The following is a 23,756-nucleotide window of genomic DNA, read 5'->3' on the forward strand; positions in this document are numbered from 1 at the left end:
AACCGGCATCGGTGCAACCGAACACGCTGATCCCGCCCTCTAGGGGATGTCACGCAGAGCTGGCCAATCCGCGACTCCGACAGGCCCGGCGCGTGACCCGGCTGCGGCGCGGCCCCACTAACAAGGTAGGCTGTGCGCGGGCCCCCACCCCCACCCCCATCTCCGCGACTTCCCTTATCCGGTAGTGACGTAATGACATACGACCGGACATCTTGCGACTGTATCGAGGGCGGGCTTTGCGCACGCGCATTCTCCGCCCGCCGAAGCGTGGGCTGGCCCTCTGCTTCTCTTTGCTTCGCAGCACGGTGCAAAAGCCGGCCTCGTGGGCTGCGCATGCGCCTTAGCTAAGAGGCCAACCGCAGGCGTGCAAAGGAACGTCGGAATTAGAACCCGGGTCCACTTTCTCCATATTCTTTATATCCCGGAGCTTTGCACTGGACAGCCCAACACTCTGGGTTCGAAGCCGCCCGTGTCACTCGTGTGCAGTTACCCCGTGTCCGTCACTTCCCTCTGGCCTCAGTTTCCTCAACTATAAATGGGAAAAATTAAATGGCCCCGAGGGCCCTTCCTCGCTCCGAGAGGCCCGGAATGTTCTCCAGATAATTAATAACTATTCATTACTAATAATGAGTACTATTAACCCAAACCTCCGACTCTTGCTCCTCCCCCAATATTGGGGTGACCTCCCCTCCCCCTAAGATTGACGTGCCCTTGGGGCTCCGCCCCCGGGGAAGGTGGGGCCAGGAGCTCCCCAAATCCCCTGCACGGGGGCAGGGGGTCTCTCCACTTTTCCCCAGGTTATCTCCCCTTTTAGACTATAAGCGTCCTGAGGGCAGGGGCAAACTTCCCTTTCTGTTTCCGTGTAACCAACCCCAACCAGCGCATAGTCAGGTTTCCCGTACACAGCAGGTGCAAAATGGATGTTTATCCGTTGTGTGTTTCATACTTAATAACGATGAGTAACAATACTTAATAAGGGCAACAACAATAAGACAGATATTGCCTCATTTGAACGTCATCAAGCCAGAAAATATAGGAGCCCTATATACAGGCTCAAATCCCCTTCATTAATTTTAGCCAAGATTCCCTTTCTTTATTCCGTGTGTGTGTGTACAGTAAAGACAGACCTTTCACTAACCTCAATGAAAACATTGGCCTTGGGGACCCCCGGGTCACCTCCTTGCCATGGGGAGACCCCGGAGGAGGAGGACCCCAGCGGAGCCGCTTTTTACAATTCCTTAAACTTCTCCCACTCGTGACCCCGCATTCAGTTACCGAACCCCTCTGGGTCATTTTAAGCTTGGGGGGACAGCGCTAAGGTGAGCCAGGCAAGGAGCGTCTAGATTGGAAGCAGGACTGGAGGCTTTGGGAAGAAAGGCACTGAAAGGCCAAAATGAAGGCAAGGGGAGGGCACAGGCCCTCACGCAGGGGGGGAGAATGCCCAGGACAGAGGTGCTCCAAGAGCAGTGAAGGGGAGGGAGAGGCTGAAAGGCAGCCTCCAGGGTTACAGTTGTCCTGGCTGTTTGTCCTTTTCTTGAAGAGGACCAGGCAGTACCGTGACCTGACTGGACCTGAGGGAAGGTTGGGCACTTCCCCTCTTCTCTCCCCACTCCCCCTCCCCCCAGCCATCTGGGGTCAGTGGCCAGAAAAAGATCAGGAGATGGCCCAGGATGCAGTGGGGGTCTGCGACAGGTCTCAGTTTGACTGAGCCCCATTCAGTGGTTAAGGCCCGGTGGAAACTGAGACCAAGAATCTCTTTCACTTGGATAAATAAGTAAATGAATGAAGGAATGTGGGAGGGGAAAACCCTCTGGGGTTCTGGGCAAAGCAGAAAGCACCGACTGCTTACATTAGATCTGGGACAATTTGGAAGGAAGGAAGGAAAGAGGGAGGGAAGGAGGAAGGAAGGAAGGGAAGGAGGGAGGGAGGGAAAAGAAAGAAAGAAGAGAAAGAGGAAGGAAGGAGGGAGAGAAGGAAGGAAGGAGGGAGGAGAAAAAAGGAAGGAAACTAATAAAGACGAACAGAGAGAGGGAGGGAGGGAGTCTTTCAACTGAGCAGTTCCGGACCAGCTTTACTCACAGGGTTGTTGGAGGGAGCCCCTAAAGGTTTTAGTGACATGGTGCTTCCTGCCTCCAAAGAGGTTATAACCTCTCCTTGCATTAGCGGGTAAACTCAAGTTCCTGTAACCAGGAAAATAGACTGTGTTGTCTCATGTCATTTTATATTTGTAAAGTGCTTTTCAAAACTTAAGAGTTATGATAAATGTTACCTATCATATTGTCATATTGTAGCAATCCTTTTGTCTGTATTCAGTCATTTCCCTCATGGCCAGTTCTTTGTGACCTCGTTTGGGGTTTTCTTGGCAAAGCTACAGGAGTGGTTTGCCGTTTCCTTCTCTAAACTCATTTTACAGATGAGGAAACTGAGGCAAACTGAGGTAAGTGATTTGCCCAGAGTCAAATCACTTATTAGCTATTCTGATAGTTAATAAGTATCTGAGGCTGGAATTGAACTTGGGTCTTCTGAACTCCAAGTCTGGCTCTCTGTCCACGGTGCAGGGCGCTTAACAAATGTTTCCTGAGTTGAAATGGCTTGTATTACTCAGTATCACATCATATTGTATCACATGTTTTAGTGTGCCTCCTCATATCACGTGTCTCGCATCATAGGATTTCATATCATGACATCTTACCTCATCTCACCTGGGGGTCAGCCTCCCAGCAGTAAACCTGTCCAGACTTAGCTCAGCCGTTGGGCCACGGGCCTGACCCGGCCTGTGGCAGAGCCTCCCCAGCTTGGGGGGACTTGCTTAGGACTCGTACCTTGGCTGTCACAGCTTTCCAGATCTTCTCTCTGATTCAAGGAGGCACCTGAGAAAGTGGATCTGGCATTTGGATTCGCACTGCTCTCGTTCTAGACCATGATCCCCGCTGATTTCCCTCTTGTCTTCTAACCTTTTGTCTATATTATTCTTATTCATCCACCTGAAGCAGTGGGTTGTTGAACCTCTTTTAATTTAAGGTTTTTGTATTTCTTCTCCTCTGCTTCTAGATTATACGTTTTCCTCTTTTTAGGGGCCAGGCTCCCCTAAAACTGACCCAGGTACAGGGCTTGAGTCCAGGTGGGGATGGAGGAGGCCCTTAGTGGGCCTCTGTATTATTACATAATATTTCATTTTAAAATTTCCAGATTTCTTTATATTCCCTATGCTTATTGCATTAACTTAGCTTGATTTCTTTACTGGTTTCCCTGTTCCTGGACATTCAGATTGCTTCCAGTTGATTTTAATTGCTAGTGTAAACATCTGTATATTTTTCCTTTCATCTTTAGTTTCTCCATATCCCATAGTGTCTTCCTACTATTTACAAATATGATCAGGACCAGCTTATCCTGAAAAACCTTTGTCTTGTCCCTGCCATCCCCTCTTGAGTCATCCTGCCCTCTTCCCTGTTTTGTGGCCAAACTCCTAGAAAGACTTCTTAGACCCCAGCTTCTCCTTCCTCACCTCTCAGTCTCTTCCCATCCCATGACTGTAGAAACTGCTCTGTCCACGGTTCCCAGCATCCTCGCTGATGGCCTCTCCTCTTGACCTTTAGGCAGCTTAGCACACTGTTGACCCTCCGTATTTTCTGGACGCCTTTTTCCTCCTTGGCTCCCTGCTGCTCCTTCTCTACCTGCTTATTGGGCTTCTCCTCCTCGGTCTCCTCTGCGGGACTGCTGTCCACCTCCCGCTAGTGCCAGCATCCCCCGCTGTCCTGTGCTGCCTTCAGCTCTCTCTCTTTGGTATTCTCCTTTACTCTTGTGAATTCAAATAGACTCCGAGGGCTATATAGGCAGCCTAGATCTCTCTGGCACAGTGGGTAGAGTGCCAGGCCTGAAGTCAGGATTCGTGAATTCAAATCTGACCTCAGACACTGAATACCTGGGTTACTCTGGGCAAGTCACTTAATCCTGGGTGCCTCAGTTTCCTCATCTGTAAAATGAGCTGGTGAAGGAAGTGATCAACTATTCCACAAGATATTCCAGTATCTCTGCCAAGATAATCCCAGGTGAGGTCACCAAGAGTCAGACATAACTGAAAACATCTGAACAACAAATCTCTCTCCGAACACGGCTTCCACATCGACTCTCTGATGGAGAGCTCCAGCATATTCCATACACATCTCAAATTTAGCATGTCCAAAATAGAACTCATTACCTTCTCTCCCTCCCACAAACTTGTTGCCTTTCCCAAATTTCCTCCCTCCCTTCCTTCCTTCCTTCCTTCCTTCCTTCCTTCCTTCCTTCTTCCTTCCTTCCTTCCTTCCTTCCTGACAACTGGGGTTAAGTGACTTGCCCAGAGTCACACGGCTAGGAAATGTTAAGTGTCTGAGACAGATTTACTTAGGTCCTCCTGACTTCAGGGCTGGTACTCTAGACATTGCGCCCCCTAGCAGCCCAATTTCCTTCTTTCTAACTGTCTCTACTCATTTCCCAAGTCTTGTCAGTTCTCTCTCCAATACATCTTTAGATCTGTCCCTACTCCTCCACCCTCACACACACCACTCCTGTTCTCACCTCTGGACTGAGATGAAGTTGGGACCTCGCTCCCGTATTCTTTCCCAGAGGACGAATTGTGGCCCATTTGTGATTCAGTATCAGCAGCTCCCAGCCAATGTCTCTCTGACTCCAAGCCCAGCAGTCTCTGAGTTACAGCAGAACTTTCCCTTTGTGTACGTCCATCATTTGGATGTGGCTGACATTTTATTTGGGGATAAGATGGAGCTGAAGGTGACCTCCGAGGTTGCATCCCATAACTTCATTTTACTGATGAAGAAACAGGCCCACAGCCTCCACAGGAAATAAACGGCAGGATCCGATCCCGTTTCCTCTGCCTCTCCTTCCAACTGTTACGCTCCAAGGCTAGAATCCATGCTAGTTCCTATTGCTCCCTTTTGGTTTCACGGTTTAAAGATGATACCAAGATGCCAGGATGGATGGGAGAACATTTCATTAGGCGAGCTAAATGGTTTAAATTTTCATTTCATGCTTTGCTTTTTGAGTTTTTATAGCCATTTTAATGTTAATTAGACAGCAATAACTATTGAGCATCCCAGTTTTGTCATACGAGGATACCATTTAATTGTTATATGACACTGCTGCGTGCTTTAAACAAGACATCTTGAGTGTTTCTTGGGTATTTTGTTGATTCACATGCTCAGAACATCCATATTTGGAACTGAGAAGCATTTCTTAAATCAATTAAAGAATTTTTCCTTTGAGGCAAAATGCTCTAGGAAGAGACACTTGTACAGCTATTTTTTAAAATAATCTAATTAACATTGCTTCCACATTAAAAAGTAGAAGGAATTAACAGTACAATGTAGGAAGGCTTATGTTACTTTTTTGTTCTTCTTTCTAAAAGAACCAACCCTTTTACTCTACAGAACACAGATTTGCTTTGAATAAATATTCTTCCATACCAGAGACAGTATAAAAAGAAAAATGTTAGCCAGATTCATTGAAAATCATGAAAAGGACACACTTGATATATGACAAATGCATTAGTTTTTATATGCAGTGATTCCATCCGGTAAGCATTCAGTAGGTGCCAATTATGGGTAGGACACTGTCTAATGCTGGGTCCTGGAGGGCTGTGATACGGGCCCTGTTTACAAAGGGTTTACAATCTAAGCAGGGGAGAGGGAGAGTGTAGGGAAGACAGAGACAGAAATCCTTGATAAAAGGAAGATATAGTTGTGTATAAGAAAAAGGGCCTTGAAAAAGGCAATTAAAAAACTAAGGATTGAAAGATCCCTGTCATCTGAGTGGAATCAGAGAAGAAGGGAGAATGGATGGGCCTTGAAGAAAGGCAGAACATCAAGAGATGAAGATGGGGATGAAAGAGAAAGAAGAGAGAAAAAAAGAGGCAAGAGAAAAAGAGACAGAGACAGAAAGTAGTCTGTTGTGTACTTTAGCAAACTATTACAATAAGCTAGGTATGAAGAGATATCACTTTCATGTGACTTTAATAGGAATGGAAAGGATGTGACAGGTAGAAGGATAGGATTTGGAAGCTGAAAGGATATAGGCACTGAGGAAAAGAAACGAATCTCTAAAATACTTCACAAACTTTAAAGTACAATATAAATGTTAGTTTGCATCTTCATCATCTCCATCATCATCATCATCCTCATCCTCTGACAAATGGTAGGATCCTAGATCTCTAAGCGTTAGAATTACTGCCTGGTATTTTTTACTAAATTCACAGATGAGGTAAATTGAAATACCTGACCTAAAGTCACATAGATCACAAGAGCCGGGGGTGGCGTTTGATCTTGGTCTTTTGGGCCCATCTACTGCTTTTTCTATTTGATTATTTTGCCTTCCTGACAGTCTACTTTTCAACCAGTTCCAAATAGTTTTGATGGTTACACCGTTTTATAACATAGTTGGAAGGGCTGAAGTGCTATTCCCTTATTATTTTGTTTTCCATGATTTCCCTTGAGATTCCGCTCGAACTTTGGTTCCTCTGAATTAATTTTGTTCTTATAAGCTCGATAAAGCATCCTCTTGGTAGTTTGACTGATGTAGTATTAAAGCCGGAAACTAATTTAGGTGATGTCAGTTTTATTATATTGGAGTGGGAAAGTAATTGATTTTTGATGGAAGAACAAAAACATTATGAAGTTAAGGATATACGTGTCTTCTCCCTCCCATCATGTCTGTACTGCTTTATAGAGGGAGAGGGTTAACTTGAGAAATGACTGCTGAAAGCATTTGTTGTACAGGATTGATTTAATAAAGAATCTGCTATAATTAGATCAATAAAGGACTCTTTAACTTGACTATCTTATGTAATATATTGAAATAGTATTCTTCTATGAGACCCTTCTTTGTATAAAGATGGGGATCATTGAGTGAGTGGTGGAATATCCCACACCGGTAGTATGTACTTTATTACTAAGCTTTGATACACTAATGAGATGATAATATATCTCAAGTAGTCAATCAAGTAAGGTGAGGATGAAAAAATTCTTGGTAGCTATAGTAATATAGAGGGAAGTGTTCAAATTGGCTAAGACTTGACTTATGGGTCTTTTATAAGATAGCAAAATATTTAGGAACGAGAAAAATTTGAGTGAGTAATAAAGACAGTGTTCTAGTTAACCTCTTAAGGATGCATTCATTTTTTGCTTGTAGCAGAATCCTAGGCCTTGGACTTAGTTTCATTTTCAATCTCCTTCCTCTTGAACAGAAAAGCACCTGAAAAACTTTAGAAGTCTGGAGGACTTCCCAGCTCCCCATGACTGTTCCTAGATGAGCTAAAGGCAGTGTCTGCATCAAGAGTCATTCATTCTGAGGGACGTGGCTCTTTTCAACAATGAGATGATTCAGGCCAGTTCCAGTCGTCTTGTGATGGAGAGAGTCATCTGCACCCAAAGAGAGGACTGCGGGAGCTGAGTGTGGATCACAACATAGTATTTTCACTTTTTTGTTGTCGTTTGCTTGCTTGCTTTTTGTTTCCTTATTTTTTTTTCCTTTTTGATCTGATTTTTCTTGTGTATCATGATAATTATGGAAATAGGTATAGAAGAATTGCACGTGTTTAACATATATTAGCTTACTTTCTAGGAAGGGGACTAGGGGAAGGAAGGAAAAAATAATTTTGAAACACAAAGGTTTTGCAAGAGTGAATGGTGAAAACTACGTATATGTTTTAAAATTAAAAGCTAAAAAAAAAAAAAAGAAGAAGAATCAATGATGGATTACATGCAAATTCAAAGGCTCTCCAAAGAGTCCAACCATATTTAAGGAGAACATCTTGTCCAGAAAAATGGTCCCAATAGCTGTGAATCACTCTTTTGTCACACATGTCCTCTAAGCTTGAACACGCTGTCCATGGACTCTCTATGTATCTGGGAGTGTGTATCACAGACTTTGGGACATTAGGAAATGTTTTGTTTTGTTTTGTTTTTTGTCTGTGCCTTCTTACTAAATACCACTTTCTAAAAGCTAATCTAGTCTGGCTGACTAATTATTAAGAAACACACTAATGGGGACTTAAGAGCTATACTACCAGAAAGACAACCACCATCCTCTCAAAGATACTCTAAAGGGGCCCGACTCACTAGTGGTAGTAGGAGTTGGGATAATTGAGGCTGTTCTACATTGGGGACTTTGCATTTTGGGAGACCCACTGGAAAAACACTCCAAAAGAAATCTTTATGATTGGTTACCTTAATATTTAAGGATTTTTTTTCTTCTGTTTTCAACTTCAATTGGAATGTTTTTCAAAGTAATTTCTTAAAACTACCACCAATTTCTTTGTAATGAATTTTTGCCTTTTGAATGATTAAGTACCAATATCTGTTGTTACTCAATCTTTTAAAAGATATTGATATTGAACCAATATGAGCAGTGAGGATTTTGGTTGCCCAAAATAGTCCTTTTTTTTTTTTTCTTTTATGAAGCAGTTCTAGACTGATTACCTTATTGTGACTCCTACAGACAACTCTGGAGCCTGCAGGGCCATAGAAAAGGGGCTTACCTGATGGCCTGAAATCCCTGAGCAATAAACCCTAAGTGCTTAATCCCTTTTTGGGAGCACTCACATGGCTTGGAGAGGTTTTCCAAGTACTCTTTAAGTTAATCTACTTATCCTAGTGAGGGGTGAGTAAGAAACTCTATTATAAGTTGCCCTTAAAGTAGTAAGATATCCATTAGGGGACAGATTTGGACCCAAAATAAATTTACCTGTCTCTCATAAGAGGATTACTTATGATATATAGGGACCCTTTGCTAAATTTTGACGTGCTTTGCATAAAAGGATACTTTAAAATGTTGTCCAGAACCAACTGGATGGCAATTGTGGGAATAATAATAATGATAATAACTTCTATATAGCCATTATGCCATGTATTAGCCATTATGATACGAATTTGACAAGTGTGATCTCCTTTGATCTTCAGACAATCCTAGGAGGTAGATGCTGTTATTATCCCCATTTTAGAGATAAGGAAACTGAGTCATCATGGAAGTTTATACTTAGGACAGTTTTATTTTTCACCTAAAGGGTAAGGAGTTACATCCAGTTGACTCCAGATCCCTAAATTGTTGCGCAAGGGAGCGCTACATGTTCTGGTATCTCTGTAAGGACTAAATTTCCCTTCTGTGCTAGGAATGGTCAGTTCCTTTGATTTTTTTTTTAAAGTAAGTCACTGACACTTTTTACAAGGCAGTACAGGGTAATTTAGTACTAGTTCTGAAGTCAGGGAAACCTGCCATATCCAGCCTTTGACATTCAAAGTAAGAAAGCTAGAAAGCAATCTTATATAGAACCGGGCAATAAAAGGGCCCTGAGGGCAGAGCCCGTCTTGTTTTTGTATGATACTTAAATTATAAATGAATGAAAAAGCATTTATTAAGCCCATAAGCTGTAGCAGACACACTTTCAGCAGACAGGCTAAACCAGGCTGAGGTGACCAAAGGGTGTCAGTCCCGAGGTGAGTTGGGGGTGTCTGGTGGAATGGGCCGAGGAGAACAATTTGTTCCAATGGCCATGAAGGGGGGTGAAACACGTTGTGCAACATATATGGAGCGCCGAGAGCTTCGCTGACGTTGCGAAGACGCTGAGGTCATCCGCTGCATCCTCCCCAGGCTTCTGTCCCGCCATTGGACAATGGCGGCATCAGAAAAGAACGTGAGGCTGACGGCTTCGTGCAAGTCTGCCCCGCTTAAATCCAATTTATGTGTGAGTCAAAAGCCATCCCTGAGCTCTGATCAGTCACAGTGGGACACGTGTAACTCAGCTCTAACATGGAGATGTCAGATGGTCCTCTCTGGGTCCGAGGGACCCCGACCAACCAACAGTGGGAAGTGCAGTGAGAAGCACCCGCGGTACCAGGAGAAAAGTTTAACAACAGGGTGCCTCTGGTTCAATCCGTTCTCTCTGAGCCTTAGGGTTTCTTCATCTGTAAAGCGAGATTGGTAATAATTGATATGTACTCTCCCACGTCTGTCAGGAGGTTCAGATGAGCCCATCTGCAAACCTTAGAGTCTGACAAAGGACGGTTGTCATTGCTATTAACCAGGATATTGAGACGTCACATAGAAGGCAACGCACAGCCACAGAGGGGATTGTTATATTTTTTAATGTTCTTGCCAGATGCTAGTTTTCCATTGGATGAAGAAATATATCAATTAAAGAAATAATAGGAATTATAGTTATAGAAATTGTGTTTCATTCCTGAGTGTTTGTTGTCCCGCAGGTCTTTCGTGTCTTCCACGACTAATTCCTTAAGACGTTTGTGGGCCTCTGTCTTGGAGAAGGTGTTCTGGAGCTCCAGCAGGGAGGCCTGTGGCTGGAGCGCTCCAGCTTTGGGGGACTGCTTCAGGAAGGGTTCTTTTTCTTTCTGGATACCGCTGTCAGACGTCTCTGGAGGCGTCTGGGGCTCTTTGAGGTGACTGGCGGGAAAGGCAGGTTTTAGGTCTACTCGGTCTGGCAGAATACTGGGCTTACTGAGGCTGATGGGGTTTTGCCACACGACATACTGGCTCAGCCGGCTGGGTTTCATGTTGTCATAGTAGAATGTCTCCTCGGGCTCGATGCACGGTTCCGGGGGGGGCCTGAAGCATAGCTGCCTCCAGTACAAAGCATCATTCTTGTAAGTGTCCGTGATTTTGGGATAGAAGCCTTGTTTATAAACCTTGCCTTCTTTTGTCTTCTGGCAAATGGGGAAAAGATACGGAGATGGTAGCATTTCCCCATCCCTGATCATCTCTCTAGTTTCAGAAATTTGGTCCTTAGGAGCCACAGGTCCTGTTGGAAGGCTCGGTCCTGTTGGAAGTCTCCTCTTAGCGTGCGACATCTCATCATGGCCGGGCACGGCATGGACCGGAACCTTCTCTTCCATGATGGCGGAATCCTGGACTCTTTCTTTCTGTGGTTAAGGAGACGACAAAGGAGGGAAGAGATTGGTATCACTAGTCATGGGCATTCCGTTGCTATTGCTCAGATATTACAAATTATTTGGGCTTCTAGTTTCAAGAGCTTGATTAAACTTCTGCAGTTGTACTTAAAAAGGACATTTAAATACCTAAATGGGCTCCCTTAGCCATTGTGGGATTTTTCTGGTATCTTCAACCATAAGGGATTTTTTTTATCAATCACCAGGTGTTTCTTCAGAACCCACCATATTCTAAGCCCTGTGCTAGGTGGTGGGTAAGGAACCAAAAGAAACCAGTCTCATGCCCTCAAAGAACTCTCCTATTAGGGTGACAAAAGAAGGTCAATGGATCAGTATGTCCAGAAGGATTTCTTAAGGATTTTGAAACCAGATTTCTGGGGCTGTAAAAATATAAATGTCAACTATTGACATTCTTAGAATGTGTTGAAATATGAGCTTTCCCCAACTTGGTCCCATCCTCCCAGCTTCATTATCTATTACTCTGACTTCTTGTACCAGGTTGATATCCACATCATCCCCCTACTCACATAGGCTATTCCAAGTCCCCCCTCTAGGCTTTAGTTTTCAGAAATGGTTTCTTCTCATCTTTTCCTCAGGGAATTCCCCCCCCCTCGGCCCCTTCCTTCTTGATGAAGCTCAAGCATCAAATTCTATAAAGCATTTTCTGATTCCCTCAATTGTTAGTATCCTCCCCTCTTTGTATTTAACTACCTTTCATTTCTTCTTGTCACATTTATTCTTTGCATAATTATACATCTATCTGTTGTCTCCCTGGTTGAATACAAGTCACTTGTTATTTTATATCCCCAGTTCCATGGCACATAGTAGGTGCTTATTAAGTTGGTGATTGGGTAGACATTCATTTATTAGGTGTGGGTGGACAACATGTAGAGAAAAAAACAAAAATCCAGGTATTTGACTTATTGAGCTCAATGAGTCCAATTTCACTTCCAAACACAAAAAAGCCCCAACTTAAGAGTTAGGAGACCTGGGTTCAAAACCCAGCATTGTCTCTTTGCTAATGGTACCACTATGGGCACTTTGCCTTTCCTCTCCCCTAGTCTTCCTATACTTCAAGGGATGGTTATGAGGAAGGTTCCTAGTTGCATATGAATAATCCTTATTATTGGTGGATTTTTAAGATGGAAGGGATCACCAGGAGATGCTGGCCAAACCCTTCCTCCTTTGAGTGGCCAAGAGGTCAAGTAGCTTCTCTGGGGTGAAAGCCAGAATTCAAACTCAGGTCTTTTGATATTAAACCTAGCATCTATTCCACCATATAACAACAGTCTCTGCCTTAACAATATCCCTTTAAATGAAGAGGAATTATTTTGGTCTTTTTTTTCCCCTAAACCTTAGTGTTTATATATATATATATATTTTTTTTTTAATGAAAACTTTTTATTTACAAAGCATGTGCATGGCTAATTTTTCCAATATTGACCCTTGCATAATCTTTTGTTCCAAATTTCCCCCCCCCTTTCCCCTAACAGGTAGTCTAATATATGTTAAATGTGTTGAAATAAATGTTAAATCCAACATATGTAGACATAGTTATTGTTATCTTGTTGCACAAGAAAAATCAGAGCAAGAAAGAAGGAAGAAAAAGAAAACTGAGAAAGAAAACAAAATGCAAGCAAACAACAACAGAAAGGGTGAAAATGCTATGTTGTGATCCACTCTCACTTCCCATGGTGTAGATGGCTCTCTTTGTCACTGAACAAGTAGAATTGTAAACCTAAGTATTTAAATGATCTTTTAAAAATAGTATAATTGGAGCAAACCTGTCCTGTTCCTAGAACCTAGATGTTCCGTAGGAAATCCTCACCTATTAATGTAAGGCTCACCAGCCTTAACTATCTCCCCCCATCCTTCTCAAGCTCATCCCCCAAAATGTAATACCCAAGATTATGGGAAATAATGCTATAGAACTTTTTCCCTCTTAGGAATAAATACTAATTTAATGTTAACTCATCTCTGTAATTATTTTATACATGGTTCTTTATATAAAATGTGTATAACTGCACAGTTCTTTCTTGAAGAAAATAAGACTACTTCACTCCTGGATGACTACAAGGCTCTATGGAGTAGGACAAGGGGATGGTGGTTGGGGAGACATAGGGAGAAGCTGTGGTGCAAGCCCTTAATGTCAATCTGAGATGAAAGAGGGTAAAATAATCAATTTGGCCTTCAGATTTCACTGGATGAAATCACCTGGATTGGCCGAGCCTTGTGGAAAGCGTTAGAAAGCTCAATCAATGATTTATAAAATGGTTGCTATTTGCTGGCCAGTCATTGGACTGCTGTTAACACTCAGAGACCATATGCTTCTGAATTACACTGAGGAAGGCTGGCAGAGGGGAAGAAAAGTCACCATCAGCTCAGATTTTATGAATCATGAAAGTCTCCTTGGACAATTGCTTAATCTTTATGTTGTAATGGATGAGAATTTAGATCATTATTGCTTTCATTTTCCCATGGATTCATAATATAGAAACTTGGTTTCTCACTGCATTCCACTTTCATGAAAATATTAACTTTTCTTAGAATCTTCTGCAGATACACAGAGAGCCCAATGTGGGATGCCCACTTTTTATTAAATCATTGATGAAGACATAAGCCATGGATGCCTAGATTGTTGTGTTTTACTTCACCAAGAATTCAATTAGACATCACGTAACTGATGCCTTTGTACAAGTCTTTGATCATTTTTCTTAGTATTTTTTATGTTGTCAATCAAATATTTATTGAGGTCTGCTCCATGCTGTCATACAGCCAGCTCTCATTTATTAAGGCTAATGGGAGGAAGATATGCTCTGGTTTATCCAAGAGTAAGATATTGTAACAAGATATGCAAATATGCCCCAATTCAAAGGATTTGTGAAAGGATTAATGAACATTTTCATTAAAATTAAATTAAATGTCCCATGTCCCATATAAATTCAACAGAGCTCCGGCATAGTAGAACTGACCTACAATAATAGCATAGAGAAAAGAACTGGTTTTTCCCCGACCCCGTACTGTCAAGATAGAATAATAATGTGGTGATGGGGTCAAGGTAAAAGCTGAGAACCAACATCCTTTGACCACCAACAACAGCGAATGGGCTAGAGGGAGGCAAAACCTCAGGACAAGCAAAGTGCCTAAAGAATCCACACCAACTGGATCCTTCCCTCCCCCACAATGACCATAACCGAAAGTTGTATGTAAATACTTACAGGTGGTGAGTCAGTTAAGATGGCTACCTCTTTTTCTTGATCATCAACCGGTGGAAAGGGATTAATGGAACCTAAACCTTAATGGAAATGTTATAGATTTTATTATTTAGTTAGAAAATAGGGTGAGTAGCATCAAATTACTCATTGAGGGTTACTTCCCCAATGGAAGTGTCCCCAAGCAAAATGGGACTGGACCTGTGGTTTTTACTGATTCATAGGGAACTCTCAGTGAGGAAATTCCTTCTTCCCAATGCACAGCAATAATTGCTCTACAGTAATTTTGGAAGATTACCTAGGGCAATGGGAGATAAAGTGAGTAGCCTAAAAACACAAAGTATGTGTTAAAGGTGGGACTCAAACCCGTGGTTTTCTGACTTTGAGGCTGGCTTTTTATCTACTCTGCCATGCTGTCTCACAAATGTGCCATCTGATAAAATTAAAAATAAAACCATTTCTCACTATGAGGAAGGCAAAATAAAAATGAATTCTAATTGCTGCCTCCCAAGGGTAAATATACCGCCAAAATAAAAACCCATCCTTTACCTCCTCCCAACCCACCTAAAACTATTACCTCCCCCTCCTCAATATCCTTTTAGTGTGATGAGGGAGGGGATGAGGGCTTCGAACAAAGAGTGGATGAGACTAGCACTGCCAAAAATAATTTTTCCTTATTGTTCACATTAAAGATAATCCATACCTGTGTAATCACGTGTGTAGCTTGTTAGCCAATGGGACTGCTCCAGAATTCTTTGTCTGCCGGCTTTTAGAAGTAATAAAGGATTCATTGCAACTACGGTACTGTTTGGTATCAAGAGTTTTGAAGGTTTAGGCGGGTATAGCTGGGTATTCTTGTGAACATCTGTAGGAATCTAGAATATAAACACAATGATTATGGGGATTAATAACTTCCAATAGTGTGGGAACATCCAAAGCTTATCCCATGCTGTTATCAGTCCTCTTTTTGGTTCATGGTTCATAATCTTTGCACCTCCACAGAGAGCTCTTCAAATGTGCCTTTGTGTTAGAGAGGTGACCACAGGGATTCTCAAACGTCAGTGCTAAAAGCAGACAACCTCTGGTAGGTTCTCCCATGTTGGAAAAGCTTTCAATGAGGATCTTGGCAAGAAGCTGAAACTCTGTTCTGAGACTCTAGCCAGGAGCAGCCTAATTCAGGTTAAAGAGATTCACTTACCAGCAGGCCGAGCCACTGGGGAGAAATTCTCTGATTTTGCCAATTAATGGGACAATGAGGTCTACAAAGTAGCCCTCAATCTTAGGTAACCCCTTTTTCTGTTCCAGTAATTATGACAAGAGAGATGCCGAAAATGGACTGAGGGGGGCTAAGAATAACTAACAGAGTTTAGGTTAATTTAATGGTTGATCATCTGTTAAATCTTTATTTAGTGACCAGAGAGTGACATACTGATGAAGATATGGAATTGTATCTATGACCCATGATGTGGAATCCCAGGATCTGGCGTTACACAAACTGGGTGCTGTATTTATTAAGCCATCCGTAAAGTTGCTAAGACTAGGCAGCTATATAGAACAATGGAGATAGAGTATTGGCTCTAGAGTCAGGAGAATCTGAATTCAAATCTTGCCTCAGACACTTAACTGTGTGATTCTGGACAAATCATTTTACCTGACTGTTTCAAAACAAACAAAAACAAAAGAAAGAAATCTATTTAGTTTAAAACCCTCATTTTACAGATAAATAAAGACCCAGAAAAAAAAAATCCGATAATTTCTCTAAAAATCATACAAATTAACCAGCAGAGAAAGGATTTAAATTTAAATTCAGGGTTTTCTGAATCCAGGTTTTTACTTTTTTTTTTCACTGAATAATCATCTTGGGTCTAAAAACTGACTTTATGGGTAGAAGATGTGGGAAGGAAGATTCTACAATTTTATTATGTGATCATTCCCACTAAGTAATACAGGTAATGATATCTGGAGGAGTGACCTGCTCAGCTCTCAAAATCTCCTTATACCCAGACCGAGTCATTCCTTGAGGAGGCCTGTGATCCCTATTCTCGCTCTGGACTGACTTCGTCACAGATCAAGGAGTTTAGGCCAATACTACATGGTTACACCCAAATGTTCTCAGGGTCTGAGGAATAATCCTGTTGAACAGAAAAATATATTTCCCCTTCTTACCACTCTAGCTCTGGTATCCACATTTATGCATTTTTATTTATATAGACCAGCCACTCACAATAATGACCCTTTTAGACATTTACTTTGTCTTAAAAAGAAATAATAGTAATGTCACAGATACATATATATCGAGACAAATTTTTGTCCTTCATTCTTGAAGAAAATCAACGATATCACAGGTGATATCTTTATTTGCTCACAAATTGTATTTAAAGGGGGCTGAACTACAAAAAGTCATCAGCCTCATTTAGAGTCTCCAAATCCAGTGGTAAGACAAAAGTCAAGATGACAAGTGATGGCTCAGAATGCAGTGGATGACCTAGATCTTTGGCAATGAAGGTTTTGTCCAGGTTCAGTTTGTCTGAGGCAACACCCATTCAGTGACTCAGGGCTGGGCGCTATTGTTGCTTGTGCTTCTTTCTCCATATCAGGGAGGTGACTTCATGACAAGCAAGTGAATTGGATTAAAGTGAAGGGGAGGGGAGTGTGTGTGGGGGGGGGGTCTGTGCAAGGTCACCAGCTTCACTTTCCCTCCAGAGTCCCAGGGGCCAATGGCCAGATAGAGATCCAGATGACTGGGAATGGTCCTGGATGCAATGGGAAACCTTGGCCTTTTTAAGTAAGGCACAATCCAACGAATGATTAAGGCTAGATGAGAAATGAGGCAGAGAATAGCCCCTTTTACCTAGTCAAAAAAATTTTGGGAAGGAAAAAATCCTTAGGGTTTTAAGGCTAAAACAGAAATAATTGCTATTTACATTTACTCTGAGGCAATCAGGGCCCAAGGCCCAGGGACCATGTAAAGCTAATCCTGTTGTCCTGTTGGCCAATCTATGAGAGCCAGGGTGATTTGAGTTTAAGGCTCAGCCCTTAAGAAAGAAATCTAGCTGATAAACCCCAAGACATTTTATGAGGTTTTCAAGTGATCAAAATTTACATTCCTTTTGGCAGAATACCCTCAGGTAATTGAGACCAAAGATGGCCCAACTTCTCATTGCAAAATTATCTGTGTGGGAGGGAAAGACCTCTGACCATAACAGAAAACCTGCTATTTACACTGGTTCTAAGTCAACAAAATCTAAATAATGAGCCCCAGAGATTTGAGTTAGAAGTTATTATTGACCATTCAGAGGCAGCCAGAATGATTTAAGTTTAAAGATTAGTCAAATAGCTCCATTTAAAACACCATTGGGCTTTTTTAAAGCCAGTTGTTTTAGAGCTATATTTCAAGAAATCATAAATGAAAACTGAGGACAAAAAGGGAATTATCCTTACTTTCTGAAAAAGAGAAAAAAATAGTCAAAATAAATAAATAGAACAAAAAATTTTAAATAAAAAAAAATCTAGGCCCCAAACCCCCAAACGTCTTTACAAATGCATTCATAATAAACTATATTAAAATCTATACAATAAACCTGAATTACTCTCTCCCATCCATGTACTCAGTATCTAGGGGTAGGGGGAGTGGGTGGGAAATAAGCATAGAAACATATATTGGATCTAGGATATACTGCAACATATGTAACATATATAGGACTGCTTGCCATATAGGGGAGGAGGTGGAGGGAGGGAGGGGAAAAATCGGAACAGAAGTGAGTGCAAGGGATAATGTTGTAAAAAAAATTACCCTGGCATGGATTCTGTCAATAAAAAGTTATTATAAAAAACAACAACAAAAAAAACAAATTTTTAAAAAAAGGAAATAAGCATAGAATGGTAAGAAAATATAAGAAAAGATCATGAGACGACAACCCAATATATTCAAGTAAATACTTATCCCTTAGTACTCACCCTAGTCTCTAGGTGGATAAAACCTTTATTTTTCTAAACTATGCGTGGGTCAGACTGCACCTGGAGTTGGAGGCTGACATTCATTATCTCTCAAGTGAAATATGAAATAGGTCTCCATTATTGGAAGCACAATCATGTTTAAATTGGAAAAATTCCTAAATAATTTCATACAATTATTTTACAGGCAAGTGGTCAGAGGTGCATTTGAGGAAGAGGGGAATATAATATTAAAGGGAGTGAGCCCATACTTCCAATGCCCTTCTGATCCTACTAATCTGAATGACCTTGAAAGTGAATCTGGACCTTTTGTATCAGAAGTCTCCAACGCAAGGGTTATGAATGGTGAGACAAATGCAATGTTGGAACTATTCTTAGTCTGTATCTCATGTAACATTTGGCTGTAAAATAATGCAATTTGACCAGAGCAATAGGAATATTACCTTCCTGTTTTCCTGGAGGAATAATTATGTTCCTTATACCTGCATTTGAGTAAAAAAAAAAAATAAAAAGCTAAGTTCTTAAATGAAAAAGATAGCTTTAAAGAGCTTTGGAAATATTTGGTGGGTTTGTTGTTTTCTGTTTCCCTTGGCCTCGGTCTACCCCTCTTTTAGGCTGGAAAAGGGGTGATGGTAACCCACATACTCCTCAAAAAGTGTCAGGCATAGTTTATACTCCGTTACTTTAACATAAAAGGCAAATATACAGAAAGCTGGAAACTCATCATTTAAAAAGAAAATTTAGTTTGACGCAGCAGTGTTTTTAATTTTCTGCTGTGTCAAACTAATGGACATTATCTAGGGCTCTCTCTCTTTCTCTACCCCCCCCCTATTCTGTGAATCAATCAATCTAAAAAAAATTAACATTTTGAAGTGACTGTTAGGACTCAAACATATAACAATAGCTCTGTGGAATTATGGGAAACAAGAGCAAAACCCATTTGAAGTCCAGCAAGAGAGACCAAAAAGCTGTTTCTTTGGGAGGAGTTCCCTGGCATTGTAAAACTTAAGTTCAGTATGGTCCACCAGGATCAATCAGCTTATTTTCATCATGAGATTAGGAACAGGGCCCCAGAAGCCTTCAGCCAGGAGACTTAGCACCAAGTGAATTGTCTGGTTTTCTCCTGAAGTGTTTCCAATAACCTTAATCTGATCAATGAGAATTACCAAATTAGCTAGTGCTCAATATCTGCGCTTTTGTACATCTGTGTAGCTTTAAGTTATAGAGTCAAAAAGCCTAGTTTGCTTCTCTCATCACTGAGACTAGTAAAAACTTTCCAAGATCATTGTATGAGGCTCAGTAAAGTTTGGGCTTGTAATATTCTCAATGTTTGCCTAATCTGTAGTGGAAGTGCCTAAAACATTCACATATTCAAATTGTGTAGTTTAAAAATCCCATTTAGGCATAGATAGGTCCAACATTTACCCTTGTAAAACCTTGTGCTCCAATTTTTTTCCCCTCCCTCCCCTCACGTTTTCCTCTAGAGGGCAAGTAATCCAATATAAGTTAAACAGGTGCAATTCTACCATCCATATTTCCACATTTATTGGGCTGCACAAGAAAAATCAGATCAAAAAGGGGAAAAAATGAGAAAATGATGCAAGAAAACCAAAGCACGACAAAAATGCAATGCTGTGATCCACACTCAGTCCCCATAGTCCCTTCTCTGGGTGCAGATGACTGCGCATTAGAAGACTGTTGGAACTGTCCTGAATCACCTCGATGGCTCTTTTCAACGTGTCCATCAGAATTGATCATCATGTAATCCTGCTGTTATTGTGTACAATGTGGTGAACCACAATTTTAAGAAGCTTTGCCCCATTATACCCCAAAGAGATATTAAAGAAGGGAAAGGGACCTGTATGTGCCAAAATGTTTGTGGCAGCCCTGTTTGTAGTGGCTAGAAGTTGGAAAATGAATGGATGCCCATCAATTGGAGAATGGCTGGGTAAATTGTGGTATATGAACGTTATAGAATATTATTGTTCTATAAGGAATGACCAGCAGGATGAATACAGAGAAGACTGGCGAGACTTACAGGAACTGATGCTGAGTGAAATGAGCAGAACCAGGAGATCATTATATATCTCAACAACGATACTATATGAAGATGTATTCTGATAGAAGTAGATCTCTTCGATAAAGAGAGCTAATTCAGTTTCAATTGATCAAGGATGGACAGAAGCAGTTACACCCAAAGAAAGAACACTGGGAGATGAATATAAACTGTTTGCATTTTTGTTTTTCTTCCCGGGTTATTTCTACCTTCTGAATCCAATTCTCCCTGTGCAACAAGAAAACTGTTTTGTTTTGCACACATATATTGTATTTAGGATATACTGCAACCTATTCGACATGTAAAGGACTGCTTGCTATCTGGGGGAGGGGGTGGAGGGAGGGAGGGGAAAAATCGGAACAGAAGTGAGTGCAAGGGATAATGCTGTAAAAAATTATCCTGGCATGGGTTCTGGCAATAAAAAGTTATTAAAAAAAAAAGAAGAAGAAGAAGGAGCTTTGCCCCAGAACATGACTTTAGGAGATTCCCCCAGCATCCCTCACTTTTATCTTTTACTCCTCTTCTCTTCTGGCTACCTCTTCCTCCACAGCCTCCTTGACAATACATCTTTCTTCCTCCCTTCTATTCATCATAGAATAATTAACCATGACTAAGTTATTCCTGCCATTGTTCCTGAATAAGGCGAGTCACCATTCCTGGACTATGGCCCTACTCACTATCTCTGTAGCTTTCTGACCAAAGTCCCCATTTCTGGCCATTATGCCCTATGTCTGTTGTTTCTCCCAGCGGACTGTAAGCCTCTTAAGGGTAGAGAGTGACTGGTTTTGCTTTTGTATTTGGATCCCTAGTTATTTGCACAGTCCTTGGCATAAGCAAGTGCTCAATAAATGCTCTTTTCTATATTCATTCTCTTAGGAACTTTATATTCTCTGGGGCTGTACAACAATATGTATATTTATACTTGACTCAAGTTGATAGACCAGTGTCAATGTCATGGTGGAAAGGACCGATTTGGAGCCTGATGTGGTCTCTAGGACCACTGTAGTGATCACGGCACCATGATTCAGCCTTCTGTCAATAACCTGGGGGATACCTGTGCTTGAATCCCAACTAGTGCAAAACTTGCTGACTGGCAAGAGGCAGCTAAACTGGGATTATCACACCAGAACTCTCCAGATGAGGATAATCAGAGAGGCCTTCAACCCAGATGCAAGAAAAACAACAGTTCACATGATAGCAGGGAATGATTTTCATCTTTTTCTTGCCTCTGTCTATCTGCCTATCCAACTACTTAGCTGTTCATCTAGAAAATTACCATGCCCTTTGTTTAATCAGACTTTCTATGTTTGCCCATTCACCTATCCATTCATTTGTCTATTATTTATCTATTTACCTACCTGAAAAAGAAATATAAAATCTGAAAACGAAATATAAAATGCAAAATCTGAAAGATAAAAAAAAGATCTGAAATATAAAAACTATCTACATGAAAGATAAATGCAAAATATAAAATACTAATGCAACTGATTTGTAATTAGTGGATTAATAAGAACATAAGTGTTATATATGCCTATGGAATATGAATGTCTATAAAAGTCCTTTCCTTCATTGCCTCCTGATAACAGAAGTGAGCCAGGGCTCTCAGGCACTCTGCCAGTGAACTGGCACAGGCAGGTCACCTACACCACTGCAAGGGCTTAGGGGATGGCCCTGGTGACAGACTGTAGCTGTTTTTTAAGGATCAGCCAAGCCAAGTAAGCTAGGGCCCGGGAACAATGGTTTGCCTGCAGGATTACTTATTTACTCTTTAATCTTAACCACTGATTTATTATTCTATCTTAAGTTTCTCAAGACTTATAAGTTAGATTCATATTGTGATACTCAGCACAAGTAATTAAAATCAGGAAGAACATGTGCCGTGGGTCAAAGGCTCCTTTTCAGAGGGTGGTTACCTACGGAGTAGCCCAACATCCATCCCTAGGCAACTGAGTAGAGTTTAACTCCTCCCACCTTCCCCCTTCTGCTCAGGCCATAAGAAGGTGGCTCTGAAGGTTGTCCCTGTGCTTGAAAGGTTAGCCTTTTTTCCTATTAAGCTTTTCTTGCTAATTTTCTTATTAAATACTCCCAGGAAAGATAGCCTCTTAATCCTTGTCATCTTTGGCAGCATCCTCATAAAGAAAGGGATGTTGGGTAAGCTTTAGAAAGAGATGGGGAAGAGTCATGGAAAAATTACTCATGTTGGCTTGGGAAAGCTGTTTTGTAAACAGTGGGTGTTTAATTAATGGTTGTTTGACTTGGTAGAATTTGAATTGGGATAGTGAGATAAAGTGAGATAAAGCATTTATTAAGTGTCTATTGTGTGCCAGGTTGTGGGATACATATGTAAACACAATAGTCTCTGCCCTTAAGAAACATATGTTTGAATGGGAAATGAAGCATGAAAGGAAGTGGAAAGGGGGCCTGCCGTCCTAGGGGGAAGTGTGGGGTACAGATATTAAATGTCCTGGATCCAGGAGGCTGAAGGAGGATGACAGGCTGGGGAAGTTAAGCTTTGCCTAATGAACAACTTTTCAGGGCCACCTCGATGACCTAGAGACTGGGCCACCCAGTTCTCCCCATCCGATTTACAAAGGCTCCACAATGGGGGCGGTGAGACTGGCTTGCACCTGGGAAGGTGGAAGCAGAAGTCCAAGGGCCCTTGGCCAAGAAGTGATCCAGAGCAAATAAACAAAGTCCATCCATGACAAGCGCAGAAGAAAGAAAAGCAAAATGCAGGGAGATGCCGGCTCCAGCTGAGGATCACAGTGCATGATGGGTTGGCCCTGAGTCAGCAGGGTGGGGGCTGAAAGGAAACAGTATCGAGGAACAGGAGCTATAATATAGCTCCTTATTTCTAATGTATCACATCGCCCTCAGTGAAGGTTTTACAGGGGATACTCTGGACCGGGACTAAAATCTAGCCTCAGATATCTCCTAGCTATGTGATCCTGGGCAAGTCATTTCAGCTCTCTCCGCCTCAGTTCCCTCATCTGTAAAATGGAGATAATAATGGCACCTACCTCCCAATAATGGTTGGCAGGTCAACTATATTTGTAAAGAGTTTAGCACAGGGACTAGCACCAAGTAGAAGCTCTGGAAGTAGTATTTGTTATGCTATTTTTAATCCCAATAACTATGATTATTCTTGAGATTAGATTTGACCCTTCAGAGGATAGTTTGGATTTTGTTTGGGCAGGATATGCTGAGCACGGCAACAGCATAAACACATAATAAAGGTTCCGCAGGACGAGATATGATAGGGGTCAGTGAGCACATCAGTTTGTCAAGAGCAGAACCTCCCGAGGGAGTGCTGGGAAATTGGAGATGAAGCCTGGATGGGGAACAGGGAGAAGCCTGAGCTTCAAAGGGGCCCAGATTTAGACTGAAATGGATCTTAGAGGCCATAGAAGCCCACCCCTCATTTTATAAATGAGGAAACTGAGGTCCACAGAGGTCAAATGGTTTGCCCAGGGTCACACAGCCAGGTCTTTCTGACTCCCAGTCAAACACTTTATCCACCAATCCCCACTGCCCATTGGGATTCTGGAGGCTTGATCTTTTAAGTACCAGGGAATTATTGAAAAT

The 23,756-nt window shown here is 41.7% G+C and overlaps 1 protein-coding gene across 1 annotated transcript in view; it reads right to left on the reverse strand.

The window, feature by feature from the left end:
• Positions 1-9,016: 9,016 nt before the first annotated feature.
• C5H7orf31 (chromosome 5 C7orf31 homolog) overlaps positions 9,017-23,756 on the reverse strand; it is a 66,631-nt gene continuing 51,891 nt past the window's right edge. Inside the window, exons 8-10 of the mRNA XM_052001014.1 lie at positions 14,865-15,036; positions 14,168-14,244; positions 9,017-10,922 (exon numbers count right to left, since the gene is read on the reverse strand). Coding sequence (XP_051856974.1) covers positions 10,179-10,922; positions 14,168-14,244; positions 14,865-15,036 — 993 coding nt within the window. The 3' untranslated portion in view covers positions 9,017-10,178. The remainder of the gene's footprint in view (positions 10,923-14,167; positions 14,245-14,864; positions 15,037-23,756) is intronic.

The sequence above is a fragment of the Antechinus flavipes genome, chromosome 5 (genome assembly GCF_016432865.1).
Source record: "Antechinus flavipes isolate AdamAnt ecotype Samford, QLD, Australia chromosome 5, AdamAnt_v2, whole genome shotgun sequence".
NCBI classification, from domain to species: Eukaryota; Metazoa; Chordata; class Mammalia; order Dasyuromorphia; family Dasyuridae; genus Antechinus; species Antechinus flavipes.